Source organism: Varroa destructor, unplaced genomic scaffold (assembly GCF_002443255.2).
Source record: "Varroa destructor unplaced genomic scaffold, Vdes_3.0 BEIS01000003.1, whole genome shotgun sequence".
Classification (NCBI taxonomy): domain Eukaryota; kingdom Metazoa; phylum Arthropoda; class Arachnida; order Mesostigmata; family Varroidae; genus Varroa; species Varroa destructor.
Window position 1 is genome coordinate 2241656 of NW_019211456.1, and position 17520 is coordinate 2259175.

The 17520-nt window shown below is 41.1% G+C and overlaps 1 protein-coding gene across 1 annotated transcript in view; it reads left to right on the forward strand.

Moving 5' to 3' along the window:
• The window catches only part of LOC111247476 (uncharacterized), a 102238-nt gene that overhangs the window by 36593 nt on the left and 48125 nt on the right, over positions 1-17520 (forward strand). The window contains exons 2-3 of the mRNA XM_022798417.2: positions 6244-6992; positions 7483-7893. Coding sequence (XP_022654152.1) covers positions 6300-6992; positions 7483-7893 — 1104 coding nt within the window. The 5' untranslated portion in view covers positions 6244-6299. The remainder of the gene's footprint in view (positions 1-6243; positions 6993-7482; positions 7894-17520) is intronic.

The following is a 17520-nucleotide window of genomic DNA, read 5'->3' on the forward strand; positions in this document are numbered from 1 at the left end:
AAGGAGATCGCTAGCTATCGGCGTCTATGGTGATGCGGCGGATATTGGAAAAAAGCCACCGAACGGGATCTAGTTTGTACACAACTGCTTCCCGGGTCCACCTTCTGCTGTGATCGTCGTCGTTTGTTTAGGAGACGGCGGAATGTGATGACGACGGCGGCAGAGTGAGCCAAACCAAATACACTGTTTGAAAGAAGGCCGCACGCTGGCGACGATGGCGTCATTCCTAAATGGTGGTTCCGGAACTGGTATAAAGATCCGTTTCCCGCCGCCGGCGATCGTAGACAGTAACAACAGCAGCCCTGTGGCAGCACTTTTCATTGTCTCTTCCTTCGGTTCGGTCGGTACAGCGTACTAGTTTGCTTTGCCATGCGTACGCGGATCTAGGTGCTCAGTGTGTACGGGTCAAACTTGTACTCGTACTTATCAAAGTGCCGTAGGGCAATCCTGTTGTTACAGATAAGTTGAATGAAGTGTGACCGAACGTACGAGTGCTCGTCACCGGCGTCGTAAGCGTGTCACATCATTTGGTCCAAAAAGCTTTCTATGACTTCGAGAGCGAACCTTCAGTTTACACTTTTTTACATAACGTAAGCATGCTCTTTCGCCATATCAACTGACTACTATCACCGCTACTTCAATAGCTGCCTCTCAGCAATCAGTAGAAGCAAGTTTCTCGGACTAACTTGTTTCGTAGTTTCTATACGGTCACATTTAGCCGTATTGTACAGCGTCGTGTATGAAGCTGTGGCCGTACCGCTCAAACGCAGTCCTCTCAGTTTATATTATCCTATGATGACCGCCTTCCTCGAGTCGAATTGATTGTCCTCAGCCGACGCAAACCTGACAGAATGAAATATCAGGCCGTTTATCAGGCCACATCGGATGATGGGGCTTTTCGTTTGATTTCGGGCTTTCGGGTACAAAATATTATAAGCAAGTTCGTGTGTTTCAGAACCATTATTATTAGAACATCATCACCAGTTCAAATATATGCCATCAAGTAGACAGCATTTTTGAAAAAAACAACTCTGAACTATCATTTTCAGAGGTTTACTTCATTAGTAACTTTACATGAGTATAGAGTCTTCTGAGAGTGATCCGTCAGCTATAACATTACGGTGACAACTCGATACACATGCCCTTGTTTAGTTACTCCGCCCTTGATATATACAGGTACGTTATTCGAATGTCTAATTATTTGCTTATCTATATGAATACAGTTTTAGAACGAAACGTTTATAGCTAAGAAACAACTTTATTTTAGTAGTTTAAGTACGACTGTGATGTAAGAACCAATTCAGATATTTCTTATTATGAAAGAGTTCATTTGAATGCAGATCAGGGGTGGGCTTTAGTGATGATGAGCTTATAGTAAAATTTAGACCTACAGTGGGGGGCAAAAGGCGAGTGTGCACGTACATACATATGCTTCCAGAGGGCGTCTTTCTGTCGACACAGAGACACAAGCCATATAAGCATGCCATTAACAACAGATTCGCTGGTTATAAAGTGCCCTATAGACAACAGGCCCACAAAACAGACATTAGAAGCGTACGACCAGGCTCGACTTGTTTCACAAGATGTCCCAAATCAGATGATTCACAAGCTAACCATGTGACATTTCATAGCATTATTGTCTTGAATCATGTTTATGGAACTTCATTTAAGTATCAACAAACTATTGAGCACGATAGCCATATATGGTTATGCTATATTATAGTAGATTAGGGCGGATATTATTCACTGATATCCCGTAAATCGAATGAAAAACCTTGCGTCATCATGAACATTTAGGAAATCATAGAATAATGCTTTCAGTTAAACGGACTCGAAATCCGGCCGAGAGGAAGATTATATCAATGCCATTAATACAACTCTAAGAGGAAAGCCTATTTGAGCTTTCTTCAAACTGGTTTACTGTCGTTCCGATTAGCAGTACTCTAACTTACAGTAACTTTCATATGTTTTAGGAAAAGCGTGGCCTATTTTTTTAGGAGAAAAGTCATCTTGGTTGCGACCTGTCACAGCGCAAGCGCTCTGGCCTTTTCTCCTTCCCTTGGCCTCTTTTCGCTAATTTTTTGCTCTTTTAACTCTTCGTGCATTTGCTTCATAGCGTTATCTAATCCTTTCGTTTTTACTATACTCAAAGCGTATTTGTTTTCAACAACACTGATTTGTCCCTGAGAAAAGGACTCACCATAATAAGAACTGCTAGTTAAGACAATGAAAACTGTTATCTACATATCCTAAACGAAGCGTTTGCGTCCGTTTGCTTGAACGTTTACTCGATCAATAGGGTCAAAGGCATTATACTAACAGGTATTTCTATAAATTTCTCGTTGTATCTACACACGGCCGGTCAATACACGATTCGAATTTACATCAGAGCTGCCGTTAGGCTTACATAAGACGGCTAGCTTCTAACATGAGCACTATATGCATTTTCTTCTCCGGGTATCACCTCACATATATCGTGCATATACTTCACAGACAAACATGTTACCATTCAATAATCACGAGGTCCTCTATTTTGTGACAATATCCATAACGATGGACTTCGCACGTGTGCCTGCAGAGATGGTGAAGGCAGATCACGGGTAGTGCGATATACATTGGAAGATTAGCGTTTAGAGATTCGGTGCGACTAACTGACCCGTCGTTGATTACTCCAAACAACTGTGTTACGCTCATAATATTCCCATATGGTTGCTAAATGCGCTAAAAAAATTATACACACTTAAAACTAAAAATTAACAATGTACCCGCCGATCAGTTCTCTGCGATTTTTCGGCATGGGAGTTGGTTGAAAAGCAGAATTCCCATGGGAACGACCTCTTGGGAAAGGTCGATTTGATGCTAAGGAATATTTAAAAAGGCCCTATAGGTTTTAGCGTAGATCGGAGGCAAGATTACGTTTCGTATAGTGTTCTCAGTAACGACTGACAAATTTCTAGAATATCTAAACGTCCCATTACATGGTTTTATCTTTTTTTTTTTTTTTTTTTTTTTTTTTTCTCTTTATTATATGGAGCAAGATTGAGTCTTAGAAGATAATTTTTCTCGTTTTTATCAAAAAGTTGAGTTGAAGTACTTTATCAGGAGGACAACAACAGCTGAAATGTTATGTTGTTTACTCGCTTGGTTTCTGAAGTGGCTTAATATGTGTAAGACATTTTGAGTTAGAAAACGAGTCATAGATGGCGCTGTGATAGCTCAACTACAGTGCAATGAAATTAATTCAATCGAGTGCTACGAACGTATGCTCTAAGACCACAGAACGACTATTTGTAAACATTAACAGCAGCTTAGGTAGTGAAATGGCTGAAGTGATGTCATCGAACTGAAGGAAGCGGAGGAGGAACAGTATAATACAGAAAGAAAACAGACTGTGACAATAACAACGGGGACGGGCCACTCTAATAACAAGCCATTTGGACTAACGTTCAAGCTGAATAAGTCTGAATCCGAAAAAGCACACATTACAACTAGAATTGGAACTATATTAACCAGCATATCTATATATATATATAGTACGCAACATATGTATCTTACGAGAATAAATATGTCCGTGAGTCTGGATGTTTACAGTTAAAGGTGGAAGATGTCGTACATCGGTATAGAGCTGTTTGTTAATACGAGTCAAGTTGTTCAAGATCTCTACATTAGTGATACGAGAAACAATAACGGTGATAATAGCGTAACCGCAATCATCCCGCAGAGGGCTAAAAGAATAGGTCTATGACATCTACAAAATTCGGAACCCAACTTAACCCCTCTATCGCATCGCGTTGTTTATTGGTGCACCACTTTCTTCTTTCGGCAGAATTAGGCTTGTGGTCCTGCTTACGGAGCTTATTGTTATCCATGGTGCTGCCAACCGGTGCTTCTCCGTCAGGACGTGTAGTAAAATACCAGCGTTCATGAACTCAGTACCGGTAATAGCTACATAACGAATACATATTTTTTCTTGTCGCGCGTACGGCTTGGCCTAGGCTTTCGTGTTGCTGTTCAGATATAGACGAAAGATTACCACACTGATAAAATGGCACGGGCAGATTTCACGAACAGTGAACACGCTACATCGAGGACTAGTTAGAATCTGTGATTTTGAGAAGCGGGAAAAGAATGACCAGGCACATCTATCATTGTTATTACGGTATTTAGTTATATACACATCTACGGAATTCAATCAAGTAAGCTGAGCAGCGGATCTAGTACCTGGCAAATGGATTTAGCTTACTACGAAACAAATCGGTCTTGGGGAAGGTCTTGGTCAAAGGGAAAAGAAGTTATGCCCATTAAAACAAAAGCTAACGTAGCGTTCACGTAATATAAATAAAGTTGTGTGATTATACTATCACGCCAGTTTTGCAATGAGAGGCTTAGAGGATACGTGACTTTGGGGTGGTTCGGCTCGATATCGTTCGTGACACAATAACGAAATGTTCCTATCTCAGGACAAGGACATAGCTTAATATATTTAAGAGAATAAGACTGTAGCAGATTTGGAAATAGTTCCTATGCGCATGGAAGTGTTTCGTTTAATGCACTTGGCTTAGGGCATAGAATATAACGATAGCTTTAGCAAAGTATTAACGTCTAAAACATAACCTATTTATTTACAGGTCAAGACGTACACTTATTATGTTATTGCTTATTATATATTTATAGGAAACAATTTATTTTCTAGCTAGCATTTCAGCGTAGAGATAAGAACAAAGAATCAATCCGTGAATGGCAGAAAAGCATAAGCTGGACTTGTTCGATGTTTTTGACGATAGATAAATGGGATATTTACATGGCCCGGATGATAATCACATACTGCACTATCACATATAGTACGAGCTTGTTTTTGCGAAATAAAGCAATGCAATTGTTATTTTAAAGAGACATATCGAAGCATCATCGCGCAGACAAACGCCACAATTGCTTTGTCTGAGTAAAAAACGCAGCGTTACCAATATGGAATAAAAGTGTCCGATACCCACTGTATTTTTGGTCATTTTTCCGCTCCAGATTTACAAATGAGCGAACGTCTAAAGGTTAAAATATTTTAAGAACGCTTTGCCCATACCCAATAATGAGCTAGCTTATTAAAGGTACGATTCTACAATCTGCAAACGCTTGTGAGGTGGCGAGGTAATTGCACTGGTGCTTCACAAGTCGGGTCAGACAACGGTCATATTCGTATACGGGCGCATGAACGGATGGGCGGATGAACGGTTTGTTTGGAACTCTCGCTGGCAGAGGCACTGATCTCTATTGATCGTTTATCAGCCTGTGGTATTATCTTCACATTGAAATTAGCCTGCAATTGAATTCGGTATCATGTTAACAGATAACGTTTAGCGTTATCGGCTCTTTGCGAGCCATAGGAATCTGGGCGTAAGCATCTGTGCCATTATGTCAATCCACAGTGACCTTAATAGGAGGTACACTTCTTACTGTGATAAAATGCTGTTACTGCTTGTAGCAGCGTAACACAATAAATAAATTTTAGTTGACCGCAGACTTTGCAACAAGATGGGCAGAACCGTTTAAGCCCTTGTAGATGTAGAGGCCGTAGATTTCATGCGAGTTATAGCAGAAAAACGGCGGGTTAACGGCATTTGGACAATAATCAAAGGCTTCTCTAAAAGTGCTCGACCTATATAGTCGATCGTATGTGGCTGTTGCTGAAAAAAGCGAACTTACTTAAGGAAAATAAAAGTTGTAAGGTTAGTAGATAGATAGGCGGCACTAGGTGATGCACGCAGTCCTGGTGATAGCTTAGTGCGTAACGTATTTGCGTGGTAACAATAGAGACCCGCTGTGGTGTAGGTTCAAACCCACACGTAGACGTGCAGTTCGTTTCGTGCTGGAAGGCAGCCAGACGTCTGATACAGGCATACAGGTGGCTTCAAGTAAAAAGACAACTAGTGTTCGGAAAAAATGGGAAGGAAATCTCTGCATTTGGCACAAACGATAGAAGACAAATCGCAACGTTCTTTTTAGCCATCAATCATCCTCCTGACTCTTTCTTAACTAGACTTTGCTTAACTAGTGCTTTAACAAAAGTATTTTTCGAGAATACAGTCGTAACAAATACAAAGTTGCTATACTCCGGAATTTGTTCTGTGATTTTATAGAATATAGTTGCAATAGGCTGATTACTATTATTATAGATAAGAAAAAAATGTCGCTTATCCGGTAATTTGTCTTGTTATTCTGTTGGCTTGCGTCTTATTCGTTTCTGTCCAGGTGTGGGCGTGCGAATTTGTGTGTCAGGGCCGTTACTGAAACACGCGCTAAGGACGATGTTCAGCAGTAGTTATAACAGGAAGGTGATGGATAGAAGTGCCCTGTCCGTATTGCTGTTGTCCGCTGTGATCGGTCTATCGTTCGCGTCAATGGAATCTTCTATGGATTCGGACGGATCGGCGCAAGTGCAGCTTCGTGACTTATTCCAAGAGTTTCAGGGTCAAGAAGACAAACGAACAGTTGATTTGGGTGGTAGCAACAACTTTCGTCGTGGTAGTGGTGAAACAGGTGGACTTGATTTGTCACAACAATCTCCACCTTTTTGGGGTAGCGTAGCTACATCAGCAGCTCAGCGCGAACCCAGCTGCGCCGAACTGCGCGCGATGTGGCGTCATACTCGTCGGATCATCCGACATGCAGCCGCTGTTTCGGAAGATGACCCTGCGTCGCCAACTAGTGGCCGTAAACTAGTTGCTGGCCATCGGTTGCCGTCATTCGTTAATACTGTAGAATATGCGTTCGCGCCTAAGTTCCTGCGTTTCTGGCACGCTCAGCCAAGGGGGCGAGGCGCTGCCGGAACAGCGGCAGCGACGACAACGACAAGGATGGCCATGACGCCAGGAACGGCCTCCGGCGGTGCCGCCACCCCCAGTGAGGCACTGCCCGTTGGTCGTGTCCTGCTTACGAAGACAAAGAGCAAGCGACCGCCACCTAATTCACTATCGGTAACGTTGAACACTGAGTACCAGGTAAGGACCATAACTGTTATGTAGGTAAACGTGGCAACGATACGTATTTTATATCCCGAACCGTTTGGATACCCTTTTAGTTCTTACGTGTGTAACGTATCAACGATTTATCAATACGAAGCGTAGAAATAATTTAAGCTAACTGATAACTGTTCTAATTTTCTATATTAATTGACCTTTAGCCCAAAAACGTATAAAATAAATGCTAGGTATATATATATGCGGTGCGGAATATAATTAGAAACAACTGCCAGGCAATCTTCTATACGTTTTGCTTAATCAGGAGACTCTATGAATTCATTCTCATCACCGGGTGAAACTTATTGTCGACGAAACCCCCTATCAAAATCCATATGATGTTTTGTAGTGTATTGATTTAAAATGCGCTTAAACGTTTCAGTTGTCAGGAAAAATAGTTAAACGTGTCATAGTGTTCATATCTATTCGCTAACCGCTGTTGCCCCATTGCAACTGCTGTCGTTGCTGTTAGGTACTACCCGGGCGGTCTTCGGGAGATAAAGTGCCACGCAGCCCCGGAGCCCTGAGCGCCTCGACCGGCGACTTGGGCGCTCTAGCTGGAGGCGTGGGTTACTTCCACGAGGACGACGAAGGTGGTGAGCTGGTGTTCCAAAATCCGTCGGGCACGCTGGACGGACTGCCTCGCGGGGACGAGGCCTTCGCCGGCGCCTACGGCACGATCGTCCGTAGTCCGGAGGAGAAGGCCAAGCTGCGCAGGGAATTCTTACTCAGCGGGGCTGCCCTTAGCAACGACCGACTCGCATCGCCGTTTTCAGCAAACTTGAACAGTGCGAAGGACATGAACACAATTTACAGCAAGGACAGAAGCTTCAATTACTACAACCAAAATTACAAACCCTATTATCGCTACAAGTCCAAATTCGTAAGTCATTGTTTTGCCAACATCTTATTGGGCTGTAATCATTGAAAATGCACCCGTATTTTTTCAAGTGACACTACTGCTAGTCGAAAGCTAGCTTTCTCACAGTATTATACTAGGACACGCTGAACTAGATTGGGAAGTATTTTTTTGAAAGGACACCCAAGCAAATCAATCGGTCCTTCCTTTCAAAGCACATGGTGTCTAAATGGTATCTAAATTTTACTCCACGATATGAACGTTTATCTAAATTTTTGTTTCCGTTGTCTTTCTAATATCTGTAAAATGATATCTGGTATGGATTTGCATGCGTTACTTTTTATAGACTAATGCTTTAGTGGTGTTGACCCACAGCTTAAATACCGGCAAGACTATAAATTGACAATTTTCGCTATTCGTTAATAGAATCATTGTGTTGCATAGATGCACGATGTGGGCGTGGTATAAATCTCTCAATTGGACTATCACCTAGCTTCGAAAGGCAATACGTTTCAGCGAATGATCAATCGAAGAAAGAGGCTTGTAAACAGATATCATAGATTTAACTCTAGTACTATGAATTGCCAGAAGTGAAACAATGACTAAAGTGATTTATGCCTGTTCTATGCGGACACGAAAGGCTTACTTGTGGATCTCCTGATCCATAACATACACGTATATGGCTGTAACGTAAACATATGACATCCGCTGCTGTCAATCCTCTCAGCGATTCTGTGCGCTTTTCAAGGAAGTTCGATTTGGTAACTTTATGCAACAGTTTACGTGAAGGGTATAGTACTACAAAATGAAAACCGAAAAAAAATGCGCTCACTTTGCAAAATATTTCTACCTTCGCGCATCGGCTTCAGTATGTGGAGTTGTCCTAGCGCTACGATACAGAGTTGAGTGACTCTCTTGGTACGTCAATATACCTTCAAGTCAAATAGTATCATATCTGGCCTATGAAACAGAGACATAAGGTTCATTGTTTGAGACGAATGGAGACATAGAAACGTCCGAATAATAATAACTTTAGGCCTTTAGCTTTTGCATATGTCGAATCGTAAAGGCACTGATATATTCCGTATCTAATAGACATATAGTAGTATCACCGCCCAACCGAAAATTGAGAACTTAATAGAAATACTTCAGCATTGCTAGAAACTTTCATGGTTAAGTGTATACCCCCCACACCCAATAGGTGATAAAACTTTCTGTACTCGTCAAAGGAGAATTTTGAGTCTAGTTTATCGCGAAGAAGCAACGTAAAATCGAAATAAGAGGGTCAGTAACTATTAAAGTTTCTATTTAGAATAAGTTCGAAAATCTGTCAGGGTCGGAGACAGTAGTAGTTCGTGCCGTTGACTCCACCAGTCAATCCAGCTCCTCTAAACAGCTCGACAATTGTTTACTTTTTGTGTAAACTTTACATTGATTTAGCCATAGACTAACATTTATTTCAATAGAGTTCTTTGTCAAATAGTTAAAAAATATATTTCACAATGTATGTGAATAGCTTGAATCTAACGATAAACACTTGTACCGTTTTGACGGCGCGAATCTCATATTAGCAGCCACGGATCAACTTTTGAATTTAGGAAGTGCCCAAAAATCAATGCTGGTCTATTGAACATAAAACTTTTTTTTCAAGCTAATGTCAACATAACTTCTTCCTGAAGGCTTAAATCATACGAAAATTAAAACGAGACACGTGTAAAGGTCATCGGTGGATTGTACTGAAGCGCCAAATGCATGAACTAAGTATAGTGAATTTTTACATCTTCTGAAAATAGGCCCAGAGGCAGCCAAACTTTAACTGTAAAAACGTTATTTATGTAAAGGTATAGGTGGAGTATTTTTTTGAATATACCGTTCAAATCCGTGGATATTCTTAGGAAACTATATATTGTTTCATATTAAATGTCAGCTACTATTTGTCCTTTTCACTTCAGTTGTTTTTGGGTATCCCGACTCAGTCTTTGCACTTTTAATATGCTGAGATTGTAAATACCAACCCGCAAACGCAGAAAAATCGAACTTTTCAAATGGCACAAGCTCGGAGCATTGGGCGGCTGCGAGACGAGAGTGTGAAACGGCACCAGCTGGTCAGTGCAGCTTAGAGAAAAACAGCCGAAAATTTCCAGATATGATTAACGTGCTAGTGGACGACTACGGTACAACTATTAAAGCCATGGAAATAAAACCATCAGTTGTGGCCGAATGTTCGCTATAGAGTAGTTGTCCTTATGGACGGTTACGCCATCGTCAGTATGCCGCCATTTTCGGTGCGCTGCCATTCCTTAGAAAATTTGGAAACAAAATTCCAAAAACATAGGTAGTAGTTATAATCATAATGCTAGTAATAGTAATAAATGGCTAAAATTGTCGCGCGTGGGCAGAATTCATAAACGCCTTTAATATTTCTTATGAAATATTAAAAGTGTATAATTTACTTGTTATTTAATATAAAGAAAATGTTTAATTATTATTTAGAGGCGAACGGGATGAAGGGTAAGGGTGCAAATTAGGCCTAAGCAAAAAGCGTAATAAGCAAGCCTGCGTTTGAGAAATAGATTGATAATTGTGGAAAAAAGCTGACTCACACTTTTGTTTCAACAAAAACAAACGTATAACGCTTTTTACTAGATCAAATCTATCGCTTAGGCAAACGTGTTCGATAGCGAGATGAACGGTGTTCAATCGGTGCTTACGTATTGCAGATCAATTCTCACCTTCAATATATTCAAGTACGCCTACATACTGCTAACATTTACTACGATTTCGATAAAAAAAAAAGAGCTAGTATGGTGGTTCTGCGATCTACGATACATTGTAACCTACACGCACCTACGTGGGTACAGAATTCTTCGAGTGTTTGCCCACCTCGGATATGTACATCGGGTCGGGTCTTGCCGTTCTGACCAATGAGCAAATTTGGCGGCTGTCCAGTGTTAGGTAACCAACAATTAACAGCTGCCGATCGTTATGAGCCTGCCAAATTGTCTCAGCAGTCTTTTGCTTCATACTCTTTGCGTGCGGCAAAAATAAGCAGCTGGCAATAAAGCAGCAGTTGATTAATAAGATCGCCGTAGATTCATGATGACAGTTAAAAAGCTAGTTAATATTCCTGAAAGACTCAACGCTGATCGAGGGCAGACTGATAGACTAGCGGAAGTTCTCTGCCTTATACTCAAAACGAAGCTTAGTAGCTGAGACAGCGTATCGGGAATAGAGGCTGGCGGCGCTTATAAATAGCGGGAAGTCTAGACTCCTCGCTGGCGAAGTACGTTGGCCACTGATTGATTGATGTACATGGCCTTTTCAGTGCGCTTCATCTCCGCAATCATAATCCTAGGAGGTCAGCTTTTTTAAATAACACACAGCAGAGTGATCACAACGACGACGACGACAACAACAACAAGATATTTGGCAGCTAAACTCTCGTGGAGTTCTTCTACCGTTTACTTACCTATTTCGAAGAAAGATACCTACTTAACTTCCTTCGATTAGATAGCCGTCAATCACTGGTAGAACAGACGCGTAATGACGCTCACGAAACGAACTTTTTACGTAACGATAATATGTGAACAATTAAAATTTATGATTTATTTAATCGGCTAGGTTAGTTTCAGGGTATCAATTGCTGATATTTAACCGAAAGCGAAACTTTTTGCTATATCACACTTGCCTGTAATGCTAGTGAGGCTCAATATATATTAAATTACTTCAAACGGCTGACTTCCAGCACAAAGCGAAGTGTGTTTACGCTCTGTTTTTGACCTAGATCGGGACCTGTGCCCAACGTCAGCAAGCAGACCCGTTACCGCTGCGCTATCACAATGAGATTTGAGCTGCAAATTTAGCGCGAGTGGATTTATTTTACAGTAATTGCTGGTACATAAAGTTTGAACTGTAATTTAGTACTAAGGATTACTGAAACGTATACATCTGCGATCTTTGGAATACTTCGACGAACGTCGGAGTGGATAGATAGCATACACACAATGAGACATTCGTATACCATAACGATGGCCTGCAATGATCCTTCCTAAAGATATGACGTATTTTTGTCTACGAGCTAAACCATTATCTCCCCGTTTATTTATATATATATATATAGTTTTCCTACGGTGGCTATGACAAAATTAGACGCCTTACCTGTGTAAAGATAAGTACTCACTTCCATACATAAATAGTGATGCTGGCTATGTATTGATATCACGATGAGCTTTTTTGAGTCACATAATGTAATTTTTCTAATTTAATGACCTAGCTAGGCCATCTTGTTTTTACTACTGACACTTATTTGCCAAGCGTTCAGCGTGAGATATCGACTTTTTTAAGTTATACCGGGGCGGTTGAAAGCATATTGATGTAGTTACGATTCTAATATTACTTTTATGTTGTGGTATAAATTTAGAATCCTTAAATATTAGTCCGGAGATTACACTAAGATACATCTGAAATGGCTGTCAGGAGTTCTCAGGAGAGTATTACAAAGAACGTTGCTAAGCCTTTCATAATTTATATTCTGATATATAAAAGCCCACGTAAAGCAAGGACAAAAGGGAGCGTAGGCAAATTCGTATTATTTTAATTCAGAAGGAATGATGCTCTATGGCCACTTGTGTCTACGCATGGACGGGTGTAGCAGACTTTACGTACACTTATACTTGCATGCTGTTCAAGTGCAGAATTATTGCACTAGCTGTTAGGAACTCAAGCGAATAGGTAAAGGTTTATAAAAGTTACCCTATCGGGGCCTTTCAAGGTAGTATCTATAATACACGCTGCAATCGTAACCGGACCAACGACATGGGCATCGGAGGACGCGACAACAACGCACAAGCCCCATCGTTATCATCGTTGCCTCCTCAACGATGGTATCATATTCACGAGCCACATACATGTTTATTGACAACTTTACCACTCGCTTTCACGAAGAAGGTGGCCTTGGCCTCAGTTACCCCACGACAAAGTGAGACGACAGCACTAATAGGCATAAGGGAGACTTGATGACGTGCCGTCCGGCCGGTCGGCGGAGCTGAGGCTACACTCCCACTTTTAGACTCGGCCTTATTGTTCAAGTTTGTCGAAACTTAAGCAGGCTGCGGTGTCCTGGGGCTCCGCGATCCTTCTACGTTTCGTTCATTTTCTCCAGACACGCTCGCTGCATGCCTGTGTATAGATACAAAGGCTAACTCCAGCACTTTCTCCTGTTATAATGACCGTTTGCTTACCTGCTAAACGTTAAACAGTCGCTGGCTACTAGCTCGCCTTCTTTGTCCCGTGCTTTGTCTACGACCTCAATTTAGTTACTGGGTAGCTTGTCATTATCCCCACAGCAGCAGCTGCAGCGACAGACGTCCTTCTGGCGTATCGTCATTTTTCTCCCCTTTAGGTGATTTGAAAAAAACCGCCGGGTGTTTTCTTGTCGAGTCGTGCCATCGCTGTCAAACGGTCATATCAGCTGTCCCGATGGATTTTTATATCGTAAATAGGATAATAACTAAAGCATATCGGCAAAAAATGCGTTTAGCGCTTCTATACATCTAGCCTCTCCATAATTTAAAGCATACACTATCTATATAGCCTTCTCATAGCGCCTTACGTTGTTTTTACAAACGCTTTTAATTTATTTAAATACAATTAAATTTTTCTGCTCGATGTATACTGACATAGCTTTTTGGGGTTGATAAATATATACCTACGAAAATAGTATATGTTAATCAAATGGATTGGTTTTGATTAGGGATCAGCTCTCAACAAGCGAAATCATTGACGCATCTTTTTAAATCAATGAGATAGCTCATTTCAAATAGGAAATCGCCACATATATAAAACGTGAAGATTGATACAGGCCTAAAATGTCGACTCAGTATTTATCCGAGTATGGAATACCAAACGCGGTGCAAGCCAAAAAATCGATCACAAACGAAGCTTGCAATCGGCACCGCACCACGGCTCCTAGCGCTAGGACCACTTGTAGCAGCACACGCTTTTCGTGCCATTTATGCCTGTCGTTGTCGTTCGAATTGGTTCCCTCACTTTCACACACTATCTTCTACGAAGGCCCTGTCTCGTATGCACCGTCGTCTTGCTGGCCATGGCTGCCATCAGGTGGCCGCTATGTGGGGGTACGTTATAACTTCGGCTACGCTTCTGTTGTCGCGATGTTGAAAGGCGGTCCGATCAGCTGAGCGGCATTGCTCCTGAAGAGAATCTGCTATTTTCGTGCCTTCGAATATGTGGCGTCTTTCCGCCAAAGCGAGGTCCTGTCTGGATTCCTGGTCTCGGTTTTCCCCGGGGATCTAGGATGAAGCCAGGGATGATGCTCTTTGATCGACTCCACTAAAGCGGAACGGCCTTCAACGGTTAGCCATTCACCGGCCTTATAGTCGGCTGGCTCGCTCACGCACTATCCAGTATAGCGCAGTACCGTTGCGGAGAAGGGTGGGGTTGATCGCATCAACTCCGAATTGACCCCTTTGTCTAACCTTTCCCCCTAGTCGAAACTCGTCGTCCCCAGTGTTCGTTATTTTTGGCCAGCGCATCTGTGGGGTTTGCTGAACGAATTGGGGTAACAACAAGGCGAGCCGTGGCATAATATGAGACCAAATAAAAAGATAGCGAATAAGGAGCTATATAGAACATATTTGAATTAGAGACGCTAAGCTACAGAACATCTACTATTTAGGATGACAACTGGCGCTTCTCGCCCGGTTTCATATACTTTTTAGAGCTCACTATAATGAAAAGTGTTCTGCTGCGTTGAAAAAATTAAACTCACTGTAATTCTTAATTTGCAGTGGGAGAATCATACGGACAGAGGATTGGTTTACAAAGTGTATTACCTTATTGATTTAACCTTAGATAGACTTTTGAGTGCCCTCTTTATAAATAGATCCTCCTGCCACCTTTATCGAATATCGTTGGCGTGACTTAAAGCCGTTCAAGCTCTCACTTTTGTACGCCCTTTTGGTCTATACTCGTTTTTGACGTTTTATCGCACGTTGTGCGTCACTTAGTCGTCCGTGTTATACATCGCAGGAAGTCTCTCCCCGGCATGACTTCTTTGAGTTCCGCTGTCGTTATACTTGTTTTCTAAGTGGTACTCGCGTCACCTTCGCAAATCCAATACAACTCTGTCTAGATCTAATATCGTAATTTTTGGAATCGTTCGCTGTTGGGATTTTTCTGACGTCGTTTCTATGCCCGTGGCCTTACGCTAGCAGTAACCTGCTGCATCTCGTTACTCACTCACCTATTCTGGATTCCATCAGTTTCTGATCCTAACAACAATGTTCAGAGATCCTTTTCACAATAAAAACGGAATTAAAAAAAAAGTGCGCACTGTGTGGATATTATTTTTTTACTATAATTATTTACCGATTAGCCGATTTTAATGTCGGCGCAAGTGTAGAATACAAGGGCACGGTATTAAACAGCGGGATTAGACAATTACTCAACTCGTTTAGTAACATCAAACAAGTAAACCTACTAAAATAAGTCGGATGTTCAATAAAAAAAATACCTAGGTGCTCATTATCTCAGTAATGAGAAATCCCGAAACGATAAATATATAGACTCGGTTGTTATTTTTCCTCAGCTTTTTTACAAAAAACCAACAACTAATTAGCGAATTTTGAACGCATGTGTCATAGAGTCTTCCGGAGAAGTCCTCAAGTATAGAATAGCCCAAAAGGAAATGCTCTAAGCGCTCGGCTTTGACCTCAAAAACATTTTCTTCTTTAAATGGCTTTAATTTAATTCGATAAGCTTAATTGAGTCTACCGAAAGTACAAGTAGCTCAAAATTAGCGGTAAAATACGACCAGCGGAAGCCTGTGTGTTTCATATGCATCTGCGAACGGGGATTTACGGAGCTTCTAGAAAAACCTTGTGCTGGTTTATGATGAGTTTCACAAATCTTGTCTTCGAAATCCTTTTTTCTTCTCCATGTCTTAACCATGACTTCCCATTGTTTCTGTACGCTACCTTCATTTTTATACGAGACAATCTTGCCGCGTTCAGACAGAGGGTCCTAGATGAGTTTCAACCCAAAAAAAGGGAGCTGGAACAGAAGTGAACCGCAAATGCAATCGTAGGCAGCGAGATAAAAACTTCGAAAACGAAGAGTGATGGCTAGAAAAAAAACTATCCCTCAGGTGACATCACCGCAGTAATGCAGTTTATCTGACACCTGCACGAATGGCCATACACAGAGGCATGCAAAAATTGCGCATTGTCGTATTACATTTTGTACATACACTCTTCAAAACAGTTCGAAATATACGACACATGTAGAAACTAGGATGGCATATATACGTTCTAAAACTAAGGCTACAAGTGTAGAGCTTTAACCGATGTTGTTGGGTAGCCACGTTAAAGTTTGCGGCCGCAATTCACAAAACTCAACAAAGATCTACGAAGCCGTAGTCTTAGACGCCATTTTCAATCAATAACCGATCAGCTTTTTCTTTTGAGGGGGCCTTACAACAAAAACTTTACTTTTTTTTTTTCTTATTTTTAACTTTAAAGTATCTCTTTGCAGGACAGTGGACGTTAGAGGTTTGTGAGACCTGACTACTGATGACCTTAATTAGAACAGAACATCTGATAGCTATGACGTTAGTGTCTAGACGGTAACTTTGACATCCTTTTGTGGGCAACTTTTTCAGCAACAACGAGATTGTTACAGGCAATTACATTGATCTACAGCTTTGACATATTTACAAATCTGTAAACGAGGCCAGATCCTGGGCATCAATGATGATACAAGCATTACAATACTCGACCTTTAGTCGTTTTCTATTGTATGGGCGCACAGTGGGAAGCGTACCGAAAGCCATCTACAATCTGTATATTTGTTTATGTGTGTTTAGCATATTTTGCATCAGAAGCGGAGAATCTATCATTATTTTGTCCGATAAGCAATGCGGCTTAGGCTTTCACTACGGTTAAAAACTATTGGCTCATAGCCTTTAAGTAATTTCAAGCCGACATCTTACACTCGGGTTACAATATCTTCAACTACGGACATAATAAAACAAAACCTATCGACATCTATAATATACTCAACGGTGTACTGATAATGTCGAATAGGAATTCAGGACTCTCATATAGAGTTTTTACTCTAAGTCTAAGTCTGTTGTAGGGGTGCAAAACTCTTATTATGTTAAGTTCGTTACAAAGTGCTAAGTGTTAATGAATACAGGTGCATCACTTAAGTCAACTTCATATGGCTGAATACGACCGTATAAATGTCAGTTATATTCCACGTACAATTGCGAGGTAGATTTTATGTACCTCGTATGGTAAGGATACTTCTTATAGATCCAGCTGGACGACGGCAAAGACACGATTAAAATCCATCCTGAGATGTATGGCGATAAGTCATGAATCAACTCTTTCTAAGTTGAAATTTTTGGAAATCAAAAACTTAACATTGTGAGATCCTAAGGATAGTCTTGATATATAGAGAATAGGTAATAGGAATAGGAACAAAAGAAGGTTTGCGCCAAATTACACATCACATACTTTTCTATGGATGGGACCTCCAAGACGTTTATACAGCGCTTTTGATATAAATACGATGTTGGCAGGTTTCTTATTTGTAAAAAGTTTGCTAATCAGACAAATAGACAGGTAG